The 25,073-nt window shown below is 49.8% G+C and overlaps 1 protein-coding gene across 7 annotated transcripts in view; it reads right to left on the bottom strand.

Moving 5' to 3' along the window:
- Positions 1-335: 335 nt before the first annotated feature.
- Positions 336-25,073, bottom strand: part of LOC114022142 — a 95,378-nt gene continuing 70,640 nt past the window's right edge. For 5 of the 7 annotated variants that reach the window (XM_037879081.2, XM_043529901.1, XM_043529900.1 and 2 more), the window contains 3 exons: positions 22,504-22,638; positions 19,680-19,772; positions 16,367-17,095 (listed from right to left, as the gene is read on the bottom strand). In XM_037879081.2, coding sequence (XP_037735009.1) covers positions 16,535-17,095; positions 19,680-19,772; positions 22,504-22,638 — 789 coding nt within the window. In that variant the 3' untranslated portion in view covers positions 16,367-16,534. Of the gene's footprint in view, positions 974-16,366; positions 17,096-19,679; positions 19,773-22,503; positions 22,639-25,073 lie in introns of those variants that run through there. The other 2 variants (XM_043529902.1, XM_043529899.1) reach the window with 2 other exon arrangements.

Raw genomic sequence — 25,073 nt, 5'->3', positions numbered from 1 at the left:
GTGAAGGGAAGGGTGAAAGCTTCACTCAGGCATGGACCACAGAGGTTCAACACCGGTATGGACCACAGAGGTTCAACACCCAGAGGTTGAATTTGAACAGCCAGAGAGCAGGGCTATTAGAGGGGCCCAGCGCGGGGCTGCAAGGATTAGGGATGCCTTGAGGGAGCAATTTGAGGTTGAAAGCCACCAGTAATGTTTGGTGCCCTGCACGGGAGTGAAGTGCAGTGGTTCCAATGCTAGTAGACATCTGTGTTTGCTACGTATGATGCACTGACTTGCAGTGCCTGTTGCTTTCCTGGGTTATGGTATCTTTTACTTAATGCAATAAAAAATGTTTTTAAAGCTAAAAATTCATTTACTGAAAAGAAACACAACTGCTGGGGAAACAGAAAGGGCATGACACATCTGTACTGTGTGGGAGGAGGGAAGGGGGAAGGGTGGGGAACGGGACAATCATAGATTTGCCTATGTCCTGTTATCGTATTCAGCCTTCCTGTCTGAAGTGCCGCACAATGAGTGCTGCACTTCAGGCTGGCTAAAAGGCATGGTGATGGGGGTTGAGTGCAGTGGGTCAGGATCATAGTTTGCAGGGCTGGGTGGTGAAGCTACAGGTGTTGGAGGCAGCTGGTGGTGATAGGAAACTCGATGTTGGGGGAAGTGGATTGGCGGTGACATGGGGACACAAGGGAAAGAGTTTTGGGACAAGGGCTGCATGGGGGAGCGGGGGTGGATCCGCTCTGTCTGCAGTGCTATGAGCGCCTGTATCAAGTCCGCTTGGTGCTCCATGATGCTTAGCAGCTGCTCCGTGCTTTGGTGCCGGCGATCCGCATTCTGCTGGTGGAGCTTCCTTTCCCTCTCCCGGCAGTCCTGTACTTTTTGATTTTCAGTTCTTTGGTTATTCACGGCCGCTTCCTGATTCTTTGCAGTCTTTCGGCTGTTGATAAAAAGGACAGCTGGGATCTCAAAGTTGCATCTGTAAAGCCAAAGTGCAACACTTAACAGAGGCAGCATTGTTCACACCAGACAGAGCAATGATTCGGCCGTACTTAAAGACAAGTACAGTGCCCATCCCAAAGTGAGCGCACATAACCCACAGGAGCCTCAGAATGGTGAGTAAGCACAGGGGCAAGGGGGACTGATTGTTTCAGGGCCGTACTGTCCTCTGGGGTTCTGTGCCTTGGGGAGAGCCAACAGCTGCTGGGGGCCCGTATACTGAACACTGTCCCCCCATTTTCCAAAGGATGAGTTCGTCCTGGAAGATATCTCGCTGCTTAGGGTGACCTGTGAAGCAAGGGAGGGTCTTCTACTACAATGCAGCTTCCACCCTAGCCCATACGCAGCTTGGCTGTGTGCAGCAATTGTTCCCCCGCCCCTCACGGCACAGCGGCGCGGACATGTTAGCCTTACTGGGACACGGAGCACAGTAGCTCTGCCAAGGAACCTGCGCAAGCGGATTGCCCAGCTTCTGCATGAGACCTTTGAAGAGATCACTGAGGCCAATTACCATGATGTGAGAGAGCACATCAATGCCCTATTCCGCGTCTAGGCATGCACACAGTCCTAACCCTTCTTTCTGCAACCCTCCTCGCCCCAGGAGCCTGCACTGAACAATTACCTTCCCAAAATTAAAGCTACTTACTGGGCACCTCCTCTGGTGCTTGTTCTTCCCCAAGCATCATCCACTGCAACTGGCTACCTTCCTCCTGGCTTGAAAACAGCTCCTGGCTGCATGCATCTAGGGATGCCTGGCTGTCCTCTGGCTCTGGGCCCTCCTCCTCCTCAGCACCCTCGCTCCCGCTTTCCTCCTCCTGTCCTGTTGAACTCTGTGCTGCTACGGCCTCTGAAGTGTCCGTGGTGGTCTTCGGAGTGGAGGTGAGGTCGCCCCCAAGTATTGCATCCAGCTCTTTGTAGAAACGGCAGGTCATGGGGGCAGCACCGGAGTGGCTGTTTGCCTCGCGGGCTTTGCGGTAGGCATCCCGCAGCTCCTTCACTTTAACCCTGCACTGCACTGTGTCCTGGTCATGGCTCCTTTATATCATGTCCCTTGATATCTGCCCATAGGTATCATAATTCCTACAGCTAGAGCGCAGCTGGGACTGGACAGCTTCCTCCACCCAGACACTGATGAGGCCAGCACGTTTGCTCCATACTGGGGATCGCCTAGCACATGGAGGCATGGTCACCTGGACAGATTCGCTGAGAGCACTCCACGCCTGGCTGAGCAAACAGGAAGGGGAATTTCAAAATTCCCAGAGAATTTAAAGGGTGGGTCTGATGGGTGGTCACCTGGGGGCAGGGCAGTAGAGCTCAAAGTGATGACCAGAATGGCTAGAACAGGCATTGTGGGACACTTCTGGAGGCCGATCAGAGCGCATTAATAGACCAGGGTGTCCACACTGGCGCCACGGAGCTCCAGCCGGGGAGCTCCAAGCGTTATGCTTCTCATCGAGGTGGATCACCAGGAGCGCTCCAGCTGTGGAGTGCAAGCGCTCTGCGTACCTTGCCAGTGTGGACACCTCAGGAGTTAGGGCACCCGGGACTGCTTTAATGTGCTCTAACTTGCAAGTGTAGCCAAGGCCTTAGTCTGTATTTGGTCAGAGACTGCATATTACAGGGTGCGAGGGTCTGTTAAGGCAAAGGGTTTGGTGGGAGTCTGTTGGTGTGAAGTTCATGGGGGTCTTTGGTCTGAAGTTATATAGGAGTGGGCTCTGCTTCTGCCTGGATTTAGTTTTTGATCCTCTGACATACTGCAGTGGGGGGATTGTTGGCTGCTTTGGTTGGAGTTGCACCAGGTTTGATATTCTTTTCTAGTTTCTGCAGGTGGTGGGGGAATATCCCAGTTCTGCTTTGCAGCCATTGGTGGAGAAACTCCTGGGTCCACATAGTATTTCTTTGCAGAACTATAGGTTGAGGGTTTCTTTTGTGGTTTCATCTCAAACAGTGTGGATAGCAGCTAAGCTACAGATTTGCTTGGAAGAGGCCCAGGTATGTACAATATAGTATGTGTTCAGTTTCTCTGCTTCTTAAATGAATGTTAATTTCTTTCAGACCTTGTCTTAGACATCCATGATTGTGATCTTCTCCAGTTTGACCTATTGAGACCATATCTAGTGTGTTTCTAGTGGGTGAAAATTCCTTTGGAGATACTCTTGTGTGGGTCCCAGTCTGACCAGGTAATATAGTCATAGAGTTTAAGGTCAGAAGGGATCACCAGATCATCCAGTCTGACCAGTCTATCACAAGCCAACATCACCACCCAGCACCCACACACCAAACCCAGCAACCAAATTATCTCAGAGTATTACAGCCCACAGGAGACTAGACTAGTATGTGCCACAGGGAGACAATAGGAGAGACCGAGGTGCATGAGTGCCCGAGGATCCTGCAGTGGCAGAGAAATGATGAAGTGAGATACACCCAGATAATCCTGGCAAGTGACCCCACACTGCAGCGGAATGCAAACATTTCCTGACTCCACATACGGTCAGTTAGACCTTGAACGTGTGGGCAAGAACCAGCCCACCAAGCACCTGAAAGAGAGAATGCTCAGTGCCACCTCACAGCCCTCCCCCACCCTATGCCGTGTCCTATCTCCAGCTGTGCCTGGCCCTGATACTTCAGAGGACGGAGACCAAAAAAACCCTCAAAAACCAAACTGCCTGTGGGGGGGAAACGCTGAAGAATGAGCTTTTAGGAACATGAGACATAAACCAGAAGTGAGCTCCAAGACTACTGGGTCCTGCTCCCCCACCATCACAAGCAACCCTGCCACTCAACCCTACTCACAAATGTGTCCGTCTCTCTCTCGAAACTGATTGTTTGCTCCCACAATTCCTATTGGTCGGCTGTTCCAGACCTTCCTCTGATGGTTAGAAACCTTCTCACTTTCAGCCTCAATTTATTCAAGGCCAGTTTATCCCTGTTTGTTCTTATGCCAACATTGTGCTTTAGCTCCAGGAGCTCTTTCCCCTCCTGGTGTTTACCCCCCAGTGTATTAATAGAGAGCAATCAGACCCCCTCACAGCCTTCATTTTGCTAAACAAACCAAGATCTTCCTGTCTCCTCTCATAAAATAGGCCCTCCATACCCCTGCTCACCTAGTAGTTCTTCTGTGGCCCTGTTCCCGTTTGAATTCATCTTTCTTGAACATGGGTGATGGCACGGAGTAGGTTCAGATATCCTGGTGATGGATGCTGTATAAGGGCTTGTCTACGCTGGCACTTTACAACACTGCAACTTTCTCGCTCAGGGGTGGGAATAAACACCCCCCTGAGAGCAGCAAGTTTCAGTGCTGTAAAGCACCGGTGTAGACAGCTGCGCTCCCAGCGCTGTAGCTATGCCCTTCATGGAGGTGGCTTTTTGGAGAGCTCTCTCCCAGCTCTCTGCCGCGACTACACAAGCCACTGCCGCAGCAGTGCTTTAATGTTGCCAGTGAAGACTAGCCCTAAGAATCTAAACAGATTGATCTCTGAGCTGACTCCAGGGGGAGTGGGAGGAGCAGGAGAGAGGGGTGAGGACTATCAGTAGGAGAAAAGGTATGGAACACGAGGGCATTCAGACACTGAGAGGAGCAGGTGGGTGCTGGCTCATGGGTGGAGGTGGGCATAGAGGCATGCAGACACATGGCATATGCCACAGTGTAAAAATATTACTTTTTGAGCCAGATTTGCCTTCTAATGTATTACGATTGTGACGCTGGCAGACCAGGTGTCTCCCATGTCTCAGCTGAACACTGACAGATACATAGCTGAAATCAGCCTGGCTCACCTGTGTGTTAGTATTGTTAAAATAGGTATTAGGATGATAAAAACGTGCTTAGTGTTTAGAATCATAGAATATCAGGGTTGGAAGGGACCTCAGGAGGTCATCTAGTCCAACCCCCTGCTCAAAGCAGGACCAATCCCAACTAAATCATCCCAGCCAGGGCTTTGTCAAGCCGGGCCTTAAAAACCTCTCAGGATGGAGATTCCACCACCTCCCTAGGTAACCCATTCCAGTGCTTCACCACCCTCCTGATATCCAACCTAGACCTCCCCCTCTGCAACTTGAGACCATTGCTTCTTGGTCTGTCATCTGCCACCACTGAGAATAGCCGAGCTCCATCCTCTTTGGAACCCCCCTTCTGGTAGTTGAAGGCTGCTATCAAATCTCCCCTCACTCTTCTCTTCTGTAGACTAAATCATCCCAGTTCCCTCAGCCTCTCCTCATAAGTCATGTGCCCCAGCCCCCTAATCATTTTTGTTTACTCTCCACTGGACTCTCTCCAATTTGTCCCCATCCCTTCTGTAGACTTTGTTGAATGTTTGTAAACTGCTGCATGCATTAATCTCCCTTTTAACATCTGTAACCCATATTGTAAGGTAATATTTAAACATTTGTATTGCAGTATAAGCCTCCATGACTGTGTAAATCACCAGGCAGGAGAGAGACATTAACCAGTGTGAAATGCTGGTCTCCAACAGAATGTGTTACACTCTGGCCAACAAGAAAGGCCCATTGACACCAGGTGAACTACTGTGGAACATTAAAGAAGACAAAGGACTTTGATTGCTCTCCCCCATCTCCTCCCCATGAAGATGAGTCATGCAAGTGAATTCCTTCCATCAGCTGAGTTTGCAGCTCAGAGTGCAAGGGTGGGGAAGGGAATAAAACCCCCCTAACAAGAAGGAACTGTATCTCTATGCTGCTTGGAATCTGAAGGGCAAGGTTTTCTAGCAATGAGCAAGATGTTCCCAGCTGCTTAGCTTGGATTAGCCCTTAATGACATATAAAGCTTGCTTATTATCGAAGCTTCTGTTACCTTTTGAACCTTAAGATTGTAACTCATTTGTAAGTGTGTGTGTATGTATATCTAATCTAATCAATCTATCTATCTATCTATCCCTGCTTTAACCTTGTAAATAACTCACTTATTTCCTTTTTCCTATTAATAAATCTTTCAATAGTTTATTACAGGATTGGCTACAAGCATGGTCTTTGATGTGAGATCTAAGGTGCAATTGACCTGGGGTAAGGGACTGGTCCTTTGGACTGGAAGTAACTTGAATATTACTGTGATTCCTGCTGTGAGGGACCATCTCTCACAATGGTTGGCTTGCCTAGGTGACAAGATAGATAGCGGGACTGTCTGTGACTCCATGGCCCTGTCTACACTGGCAGGTTTCTGAGCAGTAAAGCAGCGTTCTGCGCTGTAACTCCCCAGGGGTCACGCAGCCAAGCCACTGAGTGCGCAGAAACTGCACAGTTGTAGCGCTGTAAAAACACCACCCTGACGAGAGACGTGCAGCCTTCTGTGCCGGGGGTACAGACACCCTGGTTGATCACAGCCCTGCGATTGGCCTCCGGGAGGTGCCCCACAATGCCTGTTCTTGCCTCTCTGGTCATCGGTTTGAACTCCACTGCCGTGCCCTCAGGTGACCAACCATGAGCCCCACCCAGTAAATTCCTTTTGAAATTTGAAAGTCCCCGTCCCGTTGGCTCGGTGGTGCGTGCAGTGGTCGCAAGGATCTTTCCAGGTGGCCAGGCCCGCTACACCCACCAGGCGATCCCCCACTTGCAGCACTGGATCTGGACCTAGTTGCAGTTGCAGCTAGCAAGAGATGTTCAAAGTAACAAGAAGGGTTTCTTCAGGTATGTTAGCAACAAGAAGAAAGTCAAGGAAAGTGTGGGCCCCTTACTGAATGAGGGAGGCAACCTAGTGACAGAGGATGTGGAAAAAACTAATGTACTCAATGCTTTTTTTGCCTCTGTCTTCACGAACAAGGTCAGCTCCCACACTACTGCACTGGGCATCACAGCATGGGGAGGAGGTGACCAGCCCTCTGTGGAGAAAGAAGTGGTTCGGGACTATTTAGAAAAGCTGGACGAGCACAAGTCCATGGGGCTGGAAGCGCTGCATCCGAGAGTGCTAAAGGAGTTGGCGGATGTGATTGCAGAGCCATTGGACATTATCTTTGAAAACTCATGGCGATCGGGGGAAGTCCCAGACGACTGGAAAAAGGCTAATGTAGTGCCCATCTTTAAAAAAGGGAAGAAGGAGGATCCTGGGAACTACAAGCCAGTCAGCCTCACCTCTGTCCCTGGAAAAATCATGGAGCAGGTCCTCAAGGAATCAATTCTGAAGCACTTAGAGGAGAGGAAAGTGATCAGGAACAGTCAGCATGGATTCAACAAGGGCAAGTCATGCCTGACTAATCTAATTGCCTTCTATGACGAGATAACTGGCTCTGTGGATGAGGGGAAAGCAGTGGACGTGTTATTCCTTGACTTTAGCAAAGCTTTTGACATGGTCTCCCACAGTATTCTTGCCAGCAAGTTAAAGAAGTATGGGCTGGATGAATGGACTATAAGGTGGATAGAAAGTTGGCTAGATTGTTGGGCTCAACGGGTAGTGATCAATGGCTCCATGTCTAGTTGGCAGCCGGTATCAGGCGGAGTGCCCCAAGGGTCGGTCCTGGGGCCGGTTTTGTTCAATATCTTCATAAATGATCTGGAGGATGGTGTGGATTGCACCCTCAGCAAGTTTGCAGATGACACTAAACTGGGAGGAGAGGTAGATACGCTGGAGGGTAGGGATAGGATACAGAGGGCCCTAGACAAATTGGAGGAAAAATTGGGCCAAAAGAAATCTGATGAGGTTCAACAAGGACAAGTGCAGAGTCCTGCACTTAGGACGGAAGAATCCCATGCACCGCTACAGACTAGGGACCGAGTGGCACGGCAGCAGTTCTGCAGAAAAGGACCTAGGGGTTACATTGGACGAGAAGCTGGAGATGAGTCAACAGTGTGCCCTTGTTGCCAAGAAGGCCAATGGCATTTTGGGATGTATAAGTAAGGGCATTGCCAGCAGATTGAGGGACATGATCGTTCCCCTCTATTCGACATTGGTGAGGCCTTCTCTGGAGTACTGTGTCCAGTTTTGGGCCCCACACTACAAGAAGGATGTGGAAAAATTGGAAAACATCCAATGGAGGGCAACAAAAATGATTAGGAGACTGGAAAACATGACTTATGAGGAGAGGCTGAGGGAAGTGGGATTGTTTAGTCTGCGGAAGAGAAAAATGGTCTCAAGTTGCAGTGGGGGAGGTTTAGGTTGGATATTAGGAAAAACTTTTTCACTAGGAGGATGGTGAAACACTGGGATGCATTACCTAGGGAGGTGGTGGAATCTCCTTCCTTGGAAGTTTTTAAGGTCAGGCTTGACAAAGCCCTGTCTGGGATGATTTAGTTGGGGATTGGTCCTGCTTTGAGCAGGGGGTTGGACTAGATGACCTCCTGAGGTTCCTTCCAACCCTGATATTCTATGATTCTATGACCTCATTGGTATTTGGGGAGAGGAGCTGTCCAGTCCCAGCTGCGCTCCAGCCGTAGGAATTATGACACCTACGGACAGATTTCATGATTCATGACAGAAAGGGGCCATAAGTGGGACACACTGCAGTGCAGGGTCAAAGTGAAGGAGCTGTGGAACACCTACCACAAGGCGCAGGAGGCAAACTGCCAGTCCACTGCTGCACCCACGATCTGCCGGTTCTACAAAGAGCTGGACGTGATACTCGGTGGCGACCCGACCTCCACTGCGAAGGCCCCTGTGGATACTTTGTTGGCTCACGTGCCAGTTGAGAGTGGACCAAGCCAAGAGCAGGAAATCTTGGACAAGGATGTGGAGGGGGACCCAGAGGCAGAGGATGACTGGGAAGCCAGAGATGCATGCAGCCAGGAGCTCTTCTCTACCCTGGAGGAAGCTAGCCAGTCACAGCAGTTGGATCTTGGCAAAGCGCAAACAGGAGAGGAGCCCCCTAGTAAGTGGATTTGATTTTGGGAATCGCTGAAGCGAGTTGTTGGGGGTAGGAGGGCAGAAGGGTTGCAGAAAGCAGGTTTGTCTCCCACCGCATGCCTAGTCTGAGAGGTAGAATAGGCTGTTGATTGACTCCCTCACTTCACGGGAATCTCCCTCAGAGATCTCCAGGAAACGCTCGTGCAGATACTGGGCAATCCAGGTTCTTCGGCGGAGCTGCTTTGTTTCTTTCCCCATTAATGGTAACTTTCCCATGCCACTGTGCCGTCACGGGGTGGGACCATTGCTGCACACAGGCAAGTCGCATAGGGGCCAGGGTGGAAGCCGCAGGCTTGGAGAAGACCCTCCCTTGATTCCCTGCTCACCCTCAGCAGCGAAATATCTTCCATAATGATCACCTCCTGTGGAAAGTGTGGGGACAAGAATGATTTTCAGGCCCCCCTCCTGTGCCGGCTCTCCCCAAGAGCCACATGCCCAGTGTACAGCAGGGTCCGGGAAGAGTGATTTACCCTGCCCTGTGGCTACTCACCATTTTGGGGGTCTTGTGGCTCATGTGTGCTTGCCTGGGGTCAGCCAGTTAGTGTCAGGTTTGTGAGTACTAGCTGTATTTTCATAGAATCATAGAATAGCAAGGTTGGAAGGGACCTCAGGAGGTCATCTAGTCCAACCCCTGCTCAAAGCAGGACCAATCCCCAATTTTTGCCCCAGATCCCTAAATGGCCCCCTCAAGGATTCTTGAACTCACAACCCTGGATTTAGCAGGCCAATGCTCAAACCACTGAGCTATCCCACCCCGCAAAGCACTGAATCAGTGTTTTCTGTGTTGCAAACAATGCTGCTTCTGTAAAATGTTGCATTTAAACTTCACAGATATGACCTTGGGAGCCCAGCCTCCCTCTTTGTTATTGGCGGCTGAACGCCTGCGCAGACTTAGAAAGTGACCAAGAAGACCTAAGGAGGACTTTCTGCATAATGTCATAATGCACTCTGCCACCGAGAAACAGGAATTGAAGGAGTGGTGGGACAGCGAGAAGAGGGACCGAAAGGAGAACGTGGCACACCAGAACGAAGCCACGGACTGTCTCTTAAAGGTTATGGAGCGCCAAGCAGACATGCTCCAGGTGATATTAGCTCTTCAAACTGAGCAGCTCTGCACCCACCCTCCCCTGCAGCCGCTGCCACAAAACTCTTTCCCATGTGCCCCCCAGACACCACCAACACACTCTTATCAACCTCCTGGCTCCAGTCTGTACCCGCAGCATTCCACTCCTGCCCCATCACAGTCCAGCCCTGCGGACTCCCACTACCCACTGCACTCAACACCCGTCCCTCTGCAGTTTAGCCCTGCTGAAGTACAGTATCCACTGCACTGTACTCCAAAGGAGAAGGTTGGATATGATCCCTGGATATACACAAATCTGTAGCTGTCCTGGGACTCCTCCTCCCCCTGGGACCTTCCCTTCCCATCCCCCTCCCTCCTGATTTTTTTTTTGTTTGACTCTCTCCTCTGGTTGTTGTCTTTTAATAAAATAATGGTGTTGCTTTGAAAGCAATCTTTATTCCATTAATTGAAAGCAAAAAGAGCACTGCAAGGCAACACACAATTATATTAAACCCCCTTATTGCATCATGTGCACCAATCACCTCCTAGCATTACAAACACTGCAATCCTGAGCATAGCAGCAAATATTAGTGGCTTTCAGCTTCAAATTGCTGCCTCAAGGCATCCCTGATCCTTATGGCCCTGCGCTAATAGCCCTGGTCTCTGGCTGTTCAAACTTATCCTCCAGGTGCTGAGCGTCTGTGGTCCAGCCCTGAGGGAAGTGTACAGCATGCGGCTATAACCATAAGAATATTGTCATTGGCCAGATCCAGCTTCCCATATAGGCATCGCCAGCGGGCCTTTAAATGGCCAAAAGCACACTCAATAGTCATCCTGCACTTGCTCAGCCTGTTGTTGAATTAGTCCTTGCAGCTGTCAAGTTGCCCCGTCTATGGCTTCATAAGCCACGGCATTAAGGGGTAGGTGGGGTCTCCCAGGATCACAGTGGGCATTCGACTTCCCCTTTGGTGATCTTCTGGTCTGGGAAGAAAGTCCCGTCTTGCAGCTTCCTGAACAGGCTAGTGTTCTGAAAGATGCGTACATCATGCACCTTTCCGGGCCAGCCTGCGTTAATGTCAGTGAAACGGCCACAGTGATCCACAAGGGCCTGGAGAACCATTGAGAAATACGCCTTGTGATTAATGTACTCGGTGGCTAGGTGGTCTGGTGCCAGAATTGGAATATGCGTCCCATCTATCACCCCTCTGCAGTTAGGGAAGCCCATTTGTGCCTAGCCATCCATAATGCCATGCACGTTGCCAAGAGTCACGGTTTTTCGGAACAGGATGCGATTAATGGCCCAGAACACTTCCATCAACACGAGTCCAATGGTCGACTTTCCCACTCCGAACTGGTTAGTGACAGATTGGTAGCATTCTGAAATAGCCAGCTTGCACAGTGCAATCGCCACGCGCTTCTCCAGTGACAGGGCAGCTCTCATTCTCATGTTCTTGCACTGCAGGGATGGGGCAAGCACATCACCCACAGTCCCATGAATGTGGCTTTCCTCATGCGAAAGTTCTGCAGCCACTGCTCGTCATCCCAGACGTGCATCACAATGTGATCCCACCACTCCGTGCTTGTTTCCCAAGCCCAAAAGCAGCGTTCCACTGTGGTCAGCATCTCAGTGAATGCCACAAGCAATCTCCTGTCGTAGCTACTACGTGTGGCGAGATCAATGTCACACCCCTCTTGCCTTTGTAGTTTCAGGAGTAACTCCACTGCCACTCGTGACGTGTTAGTCAGAGTGAATAGCATATTGGTCAACAGTGCGGGATCCATTCCTGCAGACTGCAGAGGCAGAGTGTGCAGTACACAAACCATTGAAAGATGGCACCGAATGCAGATGGAAGCACAGGGATTGCTGGATGCATTGGGACAGGACCCAGGATGCCCCATGACCCCTTCTGTCTTCCACAACTCTTAGCGGCAGAAGAGGAAGAGATGCTCTGTGGGATAGCTGACCAGAGTTCACCACTCCAAATACTGCTGCAAGTGACGCAAGTGTGAACACGCTATTGCACAGGCAGCTGACAGCGTGAACACACAACAGCGGTGTCCCTTCAGCGCGCTCTGAGCGGCGCTGGAACTGCCAGCGCTGGAACTCTGACCGTGTAGACATGCCCCATGTTTAGGCTGTTTTGGTGCCTGAGGTGTTTACACTCGGTAACTGGTAGGTGAAATCTAAGTACAGAACTCCGGCCAATGTGGGGTCTGTGCCCTGGTTCTTAGCAGTCTGCCCTGGGGCTAGTTCTCACACTCTGGGGTAACTGCAGGATAACTTGATACTGATATTTTACAGTCCCAAATGGCACCAGGGTTGTGGCTATTACAGCAGAACACTAACATTTCTTTAAGGGAGGCAAAAGGAGGCCTTTCATTTGGGTGACTGGACCTTTTATTAACTAATCCACTGCTAGGTAACAATCCCCACCTCTTTCAGCTGTGATCATAGGGGGGGCGGCATAGTCCTCTTGGGAGAGGACGGGGATTGCAATGGGCAGAATAGCCAGCTTGTGTATCCATTTCCAGCTGGGCCTGAAGCTCTTGCTGCTCCTACAGTTGCTGCAGAATGAGACTGGCAGATTTGATACAGTGTGATGGAAGGAAGCGTTGCTGATGCAGCTTCAAGTGTAATTTTGTTAGTGTGTCTCCCCCCCTTTAAATGTTTTGCTGACCTTGTTGCCCTCCGATAAGGCTGCCAAGGGCCTCAGAAAGACAGTTGTGACTGTCAGAAGGTCTTTCAGAGCCTGTTGTTTTCCTCCATTTTTACAGTGCTAGCCAGAGAGCCAGGACTCTTAAAACAACACACTGACAAATACGAGGGAGGCTTGGGAGCAGGCATTAGGGGATTGCAGATCTTGAGGATACATAGGAAAAGTCAGCCTAGATAGGCAACAGTAGGTTGTCTCCTTATCATCCTGACTGTTTTATGATTGATAATAGTTACAACAGCAATGGGTCCACGCTGCAAAATTCACATCCAGGGGCAGATTTCAACCACCTCAAAATTGAGAGATGTTCAGAGCTAGCCAGTTAGAGAAGAGCTGTTGTTGGATTCCAATGCCAACACCTTCCTGCTCCCTTAAAACTCAGGAGTGTTTTGATCCAGGCTTTAGGTTTGGGTTTCCCTCTAAATAGATTATGCTTCTACCCTAAAGGAGCCCCAGGCACTTTGTTATAGACTGAGCTGGTAGCACTACCGACAGGTAAGGGTTCCCAATGCTTTCCAGGATAAGATCCTCTTTTCAGTCGTTTTCAACTTGACCAAACTTCAACCATTCAGGCTGAAGTTTCCATGCTGGGTGTCTACCTGGAGCTAATTTTTTTCCTCGTTTTTATTTAACGTTTCAGCTAAAACAGTTCAGCCATTTCTGAGAAGAAGGCTAAGCCCATGTTAAAAAAAAATTCTTACATATGTGTTGTTGAGAGGCTGTCACGCCTCCAAGCTGCTTCCCTTGGAATTCCAGCTGTCATCTGGTGTGGAGCATGCATCTCTAACTCGAGTGGTGCTCAAGGATATAGCAGAGACTAAAATCATGTTGCAATGTAAGTGAGAAACTAAAGCATTATCGTCATTAGAATAACATGACTGAGGCCAGGTCTGCACTACAGCCCTACATTGGTACAACTACATCGCTCAAGGGTGTAAAAAACACCCCTGAGTGACATAGTTACATTGACCTAATCACCCCCGCCCCGTTGTGAAGACAGTGCTATGTCAATGGGAGAACTTCTCCCATCCACAGCTCCCGCCTCTCAGGGAGGTGGATTAACTATGCTGCCAGGAAAAGCTCTCCCATCGGCATAGTAGTGTCTTCACCTGAGTGCTCCTGGGGTGCGGTACGTGAAGACAAGCCCTTGTGGGCAGTCCCAGCAGAGAGCTCAAGGCCAGTGTGGCCTTTCGCTGCTAAAGGTTGATCTCTCAAGCTCAGGGCTGAGACTCATTGGCAGGGCAGTGTCTGGGAAGTTTCCCTCCTGCTGACAGTGAAGTATCCGACCTATGGATAAACAGGAGAACTTAAATTTCCAGAATTGTCTCTCCAGCCCTTCACCAGCAGGAAGTGCACAGGAAATCAGAAGAATATTTGACAGCACTTGCCATCCAGAATCACACCTCAACTTGGCCTAACCACACAGCTCTTTCTAGGACCAAGTGTATGCCTGGTGTAAATCTATTAACTCCAATGAACTTTACCCCAGGGAGGAATCAGTCCCATGTGCATCATTCCTACTGCATCCCCAGGTAGCCTGTGGACTTCCTGAAATATATTGCAAAACAGCAAACCTGGGGGGTAGAATTGACAGAGGCAACTGCCATGTATTCAGATGTACCCTGACTGCCACCTCCATCCCTGCAGGGATCAGTTATGGAGATATGGGCCCTTGCTCAGGGTATCAAGACCCATCAAATGCTGTAGCACTTTGTGACTCCAGACCTCAGTGTTGAGCTATCATAGATACTCGTGTCATTCTGACTGGGCAGATCAGCAAAGCAGGCACCTCCAGTGATGGTGTATCTCAAGGATCTGTGCTGGCTCCTCTGCTAGTTAACATCTACATTAGCAATTTACGTGACACAATTTTGTAGAAATTCATTTATGCTGACAACATCAATCTTGCAGTACAGGGCAAAGATCTTACCAAAAGTGATGACACCCTGGCCATCGACCTCAACATAATACTTTTAATACTGGAAGCTCCACCTCAACACTTCCAAAATCTCGGTATTAGCTTTTCAAGTAAACAACAAAACCACAAAGGAACCACTCAGTGTCATGTTTTGAGGTCAATGGGTCAGAAATGAGCCCTGTCCAAAGTACTTGGGTGTAACCTTGACCAGAAGCTTGGCTCCTAAAGCTTGTTTGGAAACAATATGTGAAAAGGTGAACAGCAAGGACTAGCCTCCTCCAAAAACTTGCAGGCACAACATGCAGCGTTGGTGCCCACACGCTTCGAACAGGCCTCTGGCACTGGGTATACTCAACCGCAGAATACTGTGCATGGGCAACTCACATACCAAGTCTTTGGACGTGCAGCTTAATGCTGCAATAGAAATTATAACTGGAACATTAAAATCAATGGTTGCTCACCCTAACACATATACCCACACCCAAAATCCAGAGTACAATTGTGAATACAATCAAACCATGGCCAACTTGAACTTACCAATACATGAGGAGCTCCCGAACCTTCCGATGATACACCTGAACTTTTGCAAGCCTTTTGGCAGTCAGGGTAAACTCTTTCGGCATCCCCATTCAATCCTAGGGCCACTGGAAAGCGTTTTCAGAGAATGCTGATGCCCCAAACACACACCTGCTGGCCGATCCCACAAAAAAACGTTCAGGCTTCAACCTACCCCAGAAACAATGGTCCACATTGAATTATTTCAGAAAATTGCATGGCAGATGCTGTCATCTCTTACACCTCTAGAAGATGAGAGATGATGCACAATGTGACTGTGGATGCCAGTCACAAACTATGAACCATTTTGTAAATCAGTGCCCGTTTCAATCATTTGCTGGCCAATCTCAGATTTACACCAAGCCACTTCTGAAGCTGTTTACTAATCTGGATTTGGTTCTTTGAACACTGCTAATCACCTCCTTTACCATACGAAAGAAGAAGGGCTCAGTTCCAATCCTATGGTTGCTGGAAGCTCAGAGATAAATGGAGATGCTCAGAAAGATTCATCAATCCACTCTTCTCCCCACCAAGGCACCTCTGTGCTGAACTGTCTTTCACATACCTCCTCTACGAGCAGATATTGAGATGTCAGTTGCTCTGCTGGGCTGTTCAGGGGGCAGTGGTGGGAAGAGCCAGGTCCTAGGTGCAACTGCTCTGAGATATTTCTACCTGGCTAAGCAGCCACCACCACGGCTCCCCTGGGCAGGTTCTCGGATCCTCAGCACTATTTCTTGTAACTCCTCAGGTCTAGCTTAGCATTTGAAACAAGCACATGGGGACACTCGGGTAGGGACTCCCATGACAGAGTCTTGCTCCTCAGATTGCTGGAGCAGTGAGAAGGCAGGGGACTGGCAGCATGTGTGTTAACAGTGTTGCTATAAACATGTGACACTGAGGGGACAGATTTCTGTACTGCCTCTGAACACACCTGCCATTTTCTGGCCCAAATATGGGAATGGTGCAGAACATTTGGAACATAAGAACGGCAATACTGAGTCAGACCAAAGGTCCATCCAGCCCAGTCTCCTGTATGTCACAGTGGCCAGTGCCCAGTGCTTCAGAGCGAATGAAGAGAACACGGAATCATCAAGTGATCCATCCCCTGTCGCCCATTCCATGGAATGACATGATCAATTTATTTTGTGTAATTAACAGGCAATTCAGGGGTTAAATCTATTCTGTTGGAGAAAAGTCAACTGGGCCCAGTAGTGTGTGTAACTCTTTTCTGCCCAGTACGTACCAGACATACACCAAGGAAAGAATTTCATACTTAAATATATGGATAAATGTATAACTTAAGGGCAGTTTAATAACTGACAGCACCATGTATAACTATCAATTTAAAGCACTGGGTACAAAACAGGGAACTGGCAAGTTTGTTTGGCTACTGGCTTAGGAAAAGAGAGGTTTGTCAGGGCTTGTGTGTGTAAGTTCCCCACGTGGGATCAGACTGTCCGCTGCTGTTTGGCTTTGGTTTCTCTTGCCAGCGCACGCTGTGCCAGCCGCTTCTCTCCACCCAGTGAAGGCAGCAGTCCCATGGATTCGTTCATTTCACCAATGGGGAGGAGCTGGATGTGAGCTGGTGGGGAGCCAGCTTCCTGGTTCGCTATGGTCGGTTTCGTGTCCAGGTGCAACTCCACGATCTCCAGCTTTTCCAGGCTGTTGCTCCCAGTGCCAGATAAGCTTTCTGGCGGGTCAATGAAGGAGATGACATCGCCAGTGCTAATGTCTAATGGCCTGGGTGTCGCAGTGTTCTGGGGGCCCACCAGACTGTTGGGCAGGGTGAACCGGGCACTGCCGGTGCTGTTTGTGGAGGCCAGGGCAGCGTTGGCCAGAAGAGTGTGCATGGAGGAGGTCACAGCTGGCTCCCTGGTTTCCAGGGCAGCGTCTGCTGGAGGTGTGGATTTGCCGTTTGTCAGCTGACTCTCTTTCTGGGCAAACTCCTTCCGCAGGGCTGCCACCTGCATCTGCAGCAGTTCCCGGTGCTGCCACTCCATCTGCTCAACCTGAGTGCAAAGCAAAGACTTTCAAATTAGGAGGCAAAGCTCATCACCCCCATAGGATACTGCAGTCCCTGCTGGAGTTGGCAGGAGCCATCACTGGCAGATTACATCATGATAAGGATCTTTTAGCAATATAATCCCTTTCATCCTGATGGAGGCCAAAGAGCTTTACAAACTATTTATAGGAGTGGTCCCCAAATTGTGGGGGGTGCCCCTTTAGGGGGTGTAGAGGAACAACCGGGGGGCATGGCAGGGCCAGAGCCAGCCCCTATGGGGGGATGGGGAAGGAACCATCCAGCCCCGCTCTGTCCCCAGCTCTGCTCCAGCCCTGGCCACAGCCGCAGCCCCAGTTCCACTCCCTGGCCACCGGCTCCTGGACATGGCTCAGCCACCAGCCTCTGCTCCCAGCCATGGCTCAGCCGCTGGCCCAGCCGCAACTCCACTCCCAGCCCAGGTGTGTGTGTGGGACCAGGGCGTGGTCCCATTCCATTACTGGCAAGAGGGGGCGCAAGAGGAAAAGTTTGGGCACCACTGGTTTATAAGAATCAATCCATCCATCACAGATATGCAGCCCTCTCTGGTGTGGAACAGGACAGCTGTTTAACAGCCATAGCAATGCTGCACAAAAGCAGAACTGAAAACCTCATCCAATTGAAACAGAAAGGGGAACATAGGGAGGTACTTTAGATTGTAATCACCCGAGTTGGAATTTGAGCAAGATTCTGCTTTAGGCATCTAACTCCTGCTGAAATCACCAAAATATCTTTTAGGATCTGGACCTGGGTTAACATTTCTACTATAGGAAAAATGTCATGGGGCCTTCGGCAGCACACCGCTGGGGTCCCAGGTTTAGTAGTGACTCAAAGAGAAGAGCACCACCTGCTGAGTCACTGACATCTCTTCCTATAGCATCTACATTTTCCTTAAACCTCTTCCAAGTACTGACCCCTCCAGCCTTAGCTTGGCATGTGACATCTCAGCCCTGGCTACAGGTGTCAGGACTAGGGCATAGGCAGTCTGACCTAGTGGTTAGAGCGGGAGTAGGGGCCAGGCCAGGTCAGATAGGAGGAGGTCAGCGTCTGAGGCAAGCCAGAGGGTAAAAGCAGCAGTCACATGTCAGGAAGCAGGCAGGGTCAGGTGAGCAGGTATCTCAGAGGAAGCAGTCCTCAGCAGGGAGAACCAGTTGTGTGGACAACTTCTGGTTCCTGCGCTTGGGTTGAAATAGAAGCTGGGGACCAATTGGGACCGCCAGTGTTCCACCAATCAGATTCCAGGACTGGGGTCCTCTCTCAGAGTTCAGCTGCTATTCCCGCAGCTGTTAGCAGGTTACTGGGTGGCAGGTCAGGACTGCCTAGCCCCTAAGGGCATGTCTCCACGGCAATTAGACTGGCCCAGGGCTGACCCAGGTAAGCTGACTCAGGCTCACGGGGCTCCGGCTAGAGCCTGGGCTCTGGGATCCTCCCCACTCACAGGGTCAGAGCCCAAATGTCTACACCACAGTTAAACAGCCCCTTAGCGCAAGCTGGAGTCATGTGACCAGGGCCAGCCGCAGGTGTCTCACTGCAGTGTAGACATATCATAAGAGCCCTGTGGACCAGGATTCAAGACCTGCGTCCCTGACTTCAGGTGCTGCAGAGCAAAGATGCAGCAGGCACCTTTCCCAGAAAGTTTGGCTTCGCCAAGCAGACATAGACCCTGAGACCCTTTAAAGGTCTAAAGTGTTAGGAATAAATGGCAGAAAGAGAATTTTCAAAGCTGTGAGTATAGGGAGGAAGAGGAGAATCCCAACCAACCCCTTGAAAAATATATATTGTGGCACCACAGTTGCCCTGGAAAGAGTCACACGCTGGCATAGCAGGGTGGTCACATGGTCATGGTTCCTTCTCTCCAGCCAATTCTAATGCATGTCCAGGCTCTACACTGCACGGCAGAACGTGGAGGGCCCTAAAAGCAGCTGCAAATGAGAAAGGGGAGCTAGCCTTGCTGCTTGTGGTCACGGCTGGTGCTACATATGGGTGGAAAAGGAAAATCTTCAGAGCCTGGAGCTGCAAAAGAGAGGACGGTCCAAAAGTACAGGGGAAGAGGAGGATGAGGTGGACTGGCAGCAGATGCTGGGGAAGAGGAGGAGGATGTGCTCATGGGGTTCAGTGGGAGTTAAGTACACTCCAGGAGATGCTCAGTACCTAAATTACTAACATGGGTGCTCTGGGTTTTACACTAAATAGCTTTTAATCACTAATGCTGCTTGTTTCCTTAGTGGGACAGCAAAACCAGGCTGGGCAGTTTCACTTCCTGATTCAGATGCCCTGGCCCCATGATGCTGAGTTCTCTGACTACAATGGTGCTGCGCTGGTTTTAAATCTGGCACAGTGTTTATATTGTTTAACAAACAAACAATGCATGAAATTCTGTCTGTTCACGTTGTTTTGTGAAAGCATTTACACCCTACAACTGGCATGTTGGACTCAAAACTACTTGGCACTGCCCCTTTATCAGCATGCCCCAGGGTTTACCCATGAAGCCAGAGTCAAATGGTAACAGCATAAGGTGATCATTCAAGCCGCGACGGAAAAGGAGGGAGACCTACCATCTTGCTGACTTTCTTCTCCAGGTCATCTGAGGTTTGGTACCGTTTCAGCTCCTCTGCCATGCAGATGTTAGCTTGGACAATGCTGGCAATCTGAAAGAAAGAAAGAAAGAAAGAAAGAAAGAAAGAAAGAAAGAAAGAAAGAAAGAAAGAAAGAACCCGCATGGAGACAGCATGAAAGAGGCACGCTTGATCGTAAATAGGAGCTAGGGTCATATCTGGCCGTGGCCAATTCCTTCATGACAAAACACAAGCAAAGCAGGTCAAACCCAATGCAGCAGCAGCTTGCTGGATACAGAACTCTTTGGTTCCCAACAGCACAAGGCACTATAACAACGGCTACTCTCCCGCACATTCCCATTGCAGCACCATCCTGCTCGGTACTGTGCACTGAGCACAAGCTCCTGCTTTTCATGGAGCTCTAGGGGTTACCTAGACATCAGCGGAGCATGGATCAGGTGGCTACAGTTACCCTCACCGTTCATGTCTGGGGACCTGGGTGCAGTCTTGACTCTGGTAAATGGATTTGAAGACCACCGCTTTGTCCCCACATCCCAAAACGCCACATCGTTTGATGGTGTTTGCTAGTCCATGTTCAGGAGAAACCCAGAATTGCAACAGCAGGGAGGGCTGCTGGTCAGGCCTGAGAGACAGTGGCAGAGTGACTGGAAAGGAAAAAAGCCTGAATACAGTCTACCCTCTCTCTGCCTGGGCTGTAGCCACTGCTAACACCCCATCATCTCCATAAGGGTTATATATGCACCCAGCAAAAATAGTGGGTGAAATCCCAGCGGGACACAACTCCTGCTGATGTCAGCAGGGTCAGGAGTTCACTCAGTACGTTTCCAAAGCCTCTAAGCCAGACGCAAATCAGCACTGAGGCTAAAAGAACAGGAGGACGTGTGGCACCTTAGAGACTAACAGATGTATTAGGGCATAAGCTGTCATGGGCTACAGCTCACTTCATCGGCTGCCTAGAATGGAACACACAGTAAGAAGATATAGATATACATACAGAGAAGGTGGAAGTTGCCATACAACCTGTGAGAGGCTAATTAGTTAAGATGAGCTATTATCAGCAGGAGAAAAAAACTTTTGTAGTGATAATCACGATGGCCCATTTCGACAGTTGACAGGAAGGTGTGAGGATACCTAACATGGGGAAATAGATTCGATATGTGTGACGACATATTGAATGTGAGGCTAAGGCGGTCTCTCTTCATGTCGATAGCAGCAGACTGGGATGGATTACCCCAAGGGCTCTGAGTGCTTTAGCCAGGTGGGAGCTGACTCTGACTCCCAATGCCATTTGGATTCTGATAGTGTCTGGAACTCCCATGTGTCTGCCCCCAAAGTTTCACTGCTGTGGGGACAGTAGTTTGTGGGTGACCTGATATTGGGGGAGAAACAGGACACATCTGTGACCCTGCATGCTAGGCCTGATGCAGTCTCCTCTCTCCCTGCAAGCTCAGGAAGGAGCAAGCTGCCTCTGCTTCACATCCCACCTACCATGGGCTAAGCAGGGAGGCTTTTGGGGAGATAGAGGGGGGTAGAAAGTGACCAGGAGGATGATACAAGAGGAAAAGCGATGTACACAAGTAACTCCTTTAAATCTTCCATCTTCTTTCACATTCAGGTGAGATCCTTTCACATTTGGGTCTGAAATGTTACTGGGCAAGAATGAAAGCATGCATTGAAATCAGTGGCATGGACAGGGCTTCTGTTCATCAGGGGTTATTAATTTCAGTTTTCGATTTTTGAGTTCTATGTAGATCTCTAAAAATCAGGAGGGTTCAGACTTTCTCTTTGCCTACACTATCATGAGTAATGCATACACTGCAATGAGTAATCGCTTTGTAACGTTCCCTAGTACACTTAACAGTAGTAATGTTTCAAAAGCATACCTTAAAGCACACTCAGGAACCTTTAGTGCACACAAGCAGGGTCTTTGCGGACTAATTAATGCATAACACATTAATGCCCTTCAGAAATCACAACCTCAGAGAGCACGTTATTACTCCATGTAGACAAGTCCTTAGATACAAGTAACCATTTCCAGTGTTTTTCTGGTGGTTTACTGGATAAATGCCAATTTCAGTTTGCTAGTATTGGGGGTATTTTGTTGGTCTTTAGCAGTTAAAACCAAAAGTCAGAAGCCTGAGATATGGAAGAGGGTGAAGGACGAGCCACATTGCTTCCAGGTGCCCTTTTCTAGAGTAGTCTAGAGAACTCATGCACCGTGACTGCAGGACTCAGCAAGGCAGACTGGATGTTAAATTAACTGGATGTATTCTCCAGCAGCCTTGCTTTCTGCCTCCTTCCTCTACAAGGTTTCCAAAGCTGAGTTCCCCTCTCCTCTCCCCACCCCATGGCAGGAAATCAAAACCATTTGGGCTGAAGGACAAGCAGTCCCCAGTTACTGTTCTCTCAGCCTTGCTGGGCTGCAGATTTCCAAACCTGATGGGATGTCAGAGGCAGCCTCGGACGTCCAGAGTGGTGCGGTGGGAGCATATAGATTGCCATTCCATAGACCAGCCTGCATGGATCACCCAGAATGTTGCCCCCAGCTCACCCAAGCAGACAGACCTGAAAAGATTGTCCTGGAGTCAGGTCTCCTCCATGAAAGCTCTGCCGAGCTGCTTCTCTCCCAAGTGCAGTTGTTGCTTCCCCAGAGAGATTTCACACCTGAAGAACTGCTCCACAGCCCTTCAGGGTGCCTGTCATGGAGACCCTTTGCCCTGTATAAACTCTCAGGAGGCCCATCCAGCTGTGCTGCAGACCCTGATGCATGCTCCGTGAGGCCACACTCCCACTCTGTACCTACCTGTTCCTTTAGCTGCAGGATCTCTGCCCGAAGCTTCTGTTCCATCTCCTTCTTCTCCTCCAGCAGCTGCTGGTTCTGCTGGTGTAGCTCAATCAGCTGTTTCTCCAGCAAGTTCTGATCCAGCCCCTCACAGGGCTGTGGGGAGAAGGAGAGGGAGAAAGAGGTCCCTTAAGTGTAGCAGTGAAAGGAGAGGGCAAGGGAACATGCAGTGGAGAATCCTGCTCTGGCACCAGATCCTCAAGTCCGACTTCCTGCTCCTGAAGTGGCATTCAGGCCCACACTGATTGCTTTGGGTCCTGTCTATGGCAGGTGCCAAGTCAGCAGGCAGCTTGACTGGGTCTGGGAAGAACAGAAAGGTGGGACTGGGCTAGTGTGGCCAAGCTAAGTTTTAGGAGAAATGTGAATTGGTCATTAACCCCAAGTGCTGCTACTGTGAAGGGATGAGAAAGGAGAAAATCAGAGGGCAACAAAGGGTCATGAAGGGAAGGCAAAACTCTGCTGTTATGTCGTCTCAAAACCACTGTTGCACCACCAGACTAATGTGCAGTGGCCCCGAGCCAGGTCTAAGGCTTGCAAGCATCATGTGTAATACATTTAGATAATTGTATAAGGCACCTTCTCCCCACCGGGCCTTCAGCAGCAGACATAGGGGTGCTGCAGGGAAACAGAGCGACCTCTAGTCAAGTCAAAGCCCTTTAATCTTCACATTTGGCCTCCTTTTATTCTTAGCAAGTCTTGGCAAAACTCACACCCTCCCCGATCAGGATTTATGTCCAGGCCAAGAAGGAAGCCATTTGAGTGGAATTATCTAAGCACTGAGAAGCAATCAGCATGAACTCCTGGCTGCTCAAACACTCCTTCTGACCCTCCGAAGAAAACTTTCCACAGAAATTTGGTACAAATGGATATTACAGGTTTAAAATCCTTCCTTAACATTTCTTCTGGCCACAGTGCCCAGAGCACACCAATGGCCTTGACTGACAGAGGAGGAAGATGGGGAAAGGAAAAACCATCTACTATAGGTCAAAAAGGCTCCTCCCCCAGCCTTGCGGGAGGGACCACTAGATCTGGGATACAAATGAATTCGCGGGACAACTAAAGAATAACAGGGTCTGGAGTGAAGGTCACAGGTTCAGAACTAGGGATCCAGAGAGGGACAAGGAGCAGAGAACCCTGGACAGAGCTCACTGCTCCTTGCAGCTGTCTAGGGAGCCAGCAGACACCACCCATAGGAACTCTGCCCAGGTGCGTGAGACCAGGGAGGAACAGAAATAGGCCCCACAGTCACAGAGCACCTACTTGTCCAGTATCCTCCTCCTAGTATTGCAGATGCTAAACCTCCCACACTGCAACTTGAGACCATTACTCCATTACTCCTTGTTCTGTCATCTGCTACCACTGAGAACAGTCTCCAGCGAACAGCAGAGAGGCTAACAGAGGGAGTTTGACTGGGGTCTGTCAGAGAGGAGCTACGCTAAGTGCTGCATTGGGGGGCTGTTTGGGAGCTGGCGGGGGTGAGTATCTGAGTGTCTGTTGCGGGGACAGTGTGTCAGTTTGACCATGAGCTTGATTGTTTGAAAAGTGTGAACTGGGAGTGCTTTGTTCCAGGTGGGCCTTGAGTGGGCCTGATTGTTATAAAAAGGCAGCCAGTTGCGAATCCGTGGAGCAGCGAACAGCGGAGAGGCTAACAGAGGGAGTTCGCCTGGGGAGAGCCCACTGAGGCTTTCATCTTACAGGCTTCTCTGAGTAGTAACTGCAACAGCTGAGGAAGCTCTTAGAAGGAAGGTAATATGGATGGTGAGCGATCAGCTGTTGTGACCTGCACTGGATGTGCCATGTTTGTCTTTCTTCCACAGGACAGAAGCGACTTTGTCTGTACAAAGTGCAAGCTGGTCTCCATATTGGAAGAGAAAGTTCAATGCTTGGAGAAACAAGTATCAACCCTGCGATGCATAAGAGAAACTGAAGATTTCCTGGACAGACGTCAGGATATGTTTTTGCGGGCACAACATTCTGCAGAATCAGAGCAGGCTGCGCAGCGGGGACAGAAGGACGGTGAAGAAAATTGGCAGCATGTGACCTCCTGAAGAAGAAAGGGGAGCATCCTTGTACCAGCAATGCAGATACAGGTGAGCAACTGTTTTCATGTTCTCTCCACAGGTACTAATGCGAAGAGCGCACTAGATGATACATCTGAGGGAAGGGAATAGGAGACTCCACCGATCGGAAGGCATGAGATGCACTGTCCCTGGAATGGGGTTCCATGACCACCACTCCAAGAAGTGTGCTGCTTGCCAGGAGCTAGGATTCACAATGTGACGGACAGACTGCCGAGACTCATCAAGCCCTCAGATCGCTACCCCTTCCTGCTTCTCCACGTGGGCACCAATGATACTGCCAAGAATGACCTTGAGCAGATCACGACAGACTACGTGGCTCTGGGAAGAAGGATAAAGGAGTTTGAGGCACAAGTGGTGTTCTTATCCATCCTCCCTGTGGAAGGAAAAGGCCTGGGTAGAGACCTTCGAATCGTGGAAGTCAACGAATAGCTACACAGGTGGTGTCAGAGA

The sequence above is a fragment of the Chelonia mydas genome, chromosome 15 (assembly GCF_015237465.2).
Source record: "Chelonia mydas isolate rCheMyd1 chromosome 15, rCheMyd1.pri.v2, whole genome shotgun sequence".
Classification (NCBI taxonomy): Eukaryota; Metazoa; Chordata; order Testudines; family Cheloniidae; genus Chelonia; species Chelonia mydas.
Note: the sequence above shows the minus strand (reverse complement) of the source record. Positions and strands in the feature narration are given on the sequence as shown.